Source organism: Triticum dicoccoides, unplaced genomic scaffold (assembly GCF_002162155.2).
Source record: "Triticum dicoccoides isolate Atlit2015 ecotype Zavitan unplaced genomic scaffold, WEW_v2.0 scaffold107582, whole genome shotgun sequence".
Taxonomy (NCBI): domain Eukaryota; kingdom Viridiplantae; phylum Streptophyta; class Magnoliopsida; order Poales; family Poaceae; genus Triticum; species Triticum dicoccoides.
In genome coordinates, this window is record NW_021174035.1 from 1 (window position 1) to 1397 (window position 1397).

At 54.5% G+C, this 1397-nt stretch overlaps 1 protein-coding gene across 1 annotated transcript; it reads right to left on the reverse strand.

The window, feature by feature from the left end:
- Positions 1-495: 495 nt before the first annotated feature.
- LOC119342884 (luminal-binding protein 2-like) lies at positions 496-1368 on the reverse strand. Its single transcript, XM_037614185.1, has one exon. It carries the CDS (start codon positions 1296-1298, stop codon positions 633-635), a length of 666 nt encoding a protein of 221 aa, XP_037470082.1. The 5' UTR covers positions 1299-1368; the 3' UTR covers positions 496-632.
- Positions 1369-1397: the final 29 nt, after the last annotated feature.

Here is a 1397-nt window from a genome sequence, read left to right on the forward strand (position 1 = left end):
AAAACTATCCACCAGGCCAGACCATAACAACATGATCGACTTATCATTTTACAAAAGAAATAAAGTGAATCGAATAATTGTTCTCTAGGTGAGCAAGCACTTCAGCATGCTTGTTCCTAGTTTTATATAGCACCCAAGTTTCGAGAAACTACTCCGACTTAAGGAAGACTAGATGCATGATGTGACCAAACATGAGGCGACGGGAACTGTGCTTCTCGGCAGCCGTTAGCGGACTGCTCCTCAAACACAATTTCTGTCGGAGAACCTCCACTCCACAACTCCACTCCCGGAAGCAGCTATTTCCTAACTCCACAGCTCCTGAAATTTCATGGAGCAGGTGGAATTCCGAACAGGCCTTAAATATGTCCTTCTGTAAAATTTCCTTTGTACTAAATCATCGACAAATAATATGTATCCGAGGGAGTATAAGTTTTTTCCAAAATTCCAGAATATGAACATGAACTTAAGCAAATGTACCGTGTATATTATACTGTATTAATCAAACACACAAACAATCAACAAGATTTCTGACCTTGGCCGTTGATCAGCAAGTACGTAGTTCAAGTCTAATCTTATGCACCAGTACTAAGGTAAGACAAAAATTAAATCTCCTATCTCCTAGTAGTAAAAATCTAAAGCTCGTCGTGGTCGTTGTCCTCCTCGGCGTCGTCGTCATGACCACCGCCGGCGTTCCCGTAGGCAGCGGCAAAGGCGGGGCTGCAGACATCCTCCAGCTCCTTGAGCTTCTCTGCGTAGTCGTCCTTGTCGGCCTCCGGGTTAGCTTCTAGCCACTCGCCGGCCTCCCTTGCCGCTTCCTTGACCCTCTCCCTGTCGTCGGCGTTCATCTTGGCACCCAGCTCGCCGTCGGCCGTCGGCCGGGCGCTGTACACGTACGCCTCCAGCTTGTTCCGCGCGTCCACCTTGTCCCTCACCTTCCTGTCCTCCTCGGCGAACTCCTCCGCCTCTTGCACCATGCGCTCGATCTCCTCCTGGCTGATGCTGCGGCCGGCGCTGCTGATCTCGATCTTCTCCGACCGGCCGGTGCCCTTGTCCGCCGCCCCCACGTGCAGGATGCCGTTCACGTCCACCTCCAGCGTCACCTCGATCTGCGGCGTGCCCCTCGGCGCCGGCGCGATCCCGGTGAGGTCGAACTTGCCCAGCAGCCGGTTGTCCTTGGTCATGCTCCGCTCGCCCTCGAACACCGTGATGGTCACCGTCGTCTGCCTGTCCTGGTACGTGGTGAACATCTTGGCCCTCTTGGTCGGGATCGGCGAGTTCCGGGGGATCACGCTCGTCATCACGCCGCCGGCAGTCTCGATGCCCAGCGTCAGCGGAGTCACGTCCAGCACCACAACCTCCTTGGCGTCGCCGCGCACGATGCCGCCCTGCACCGCCGC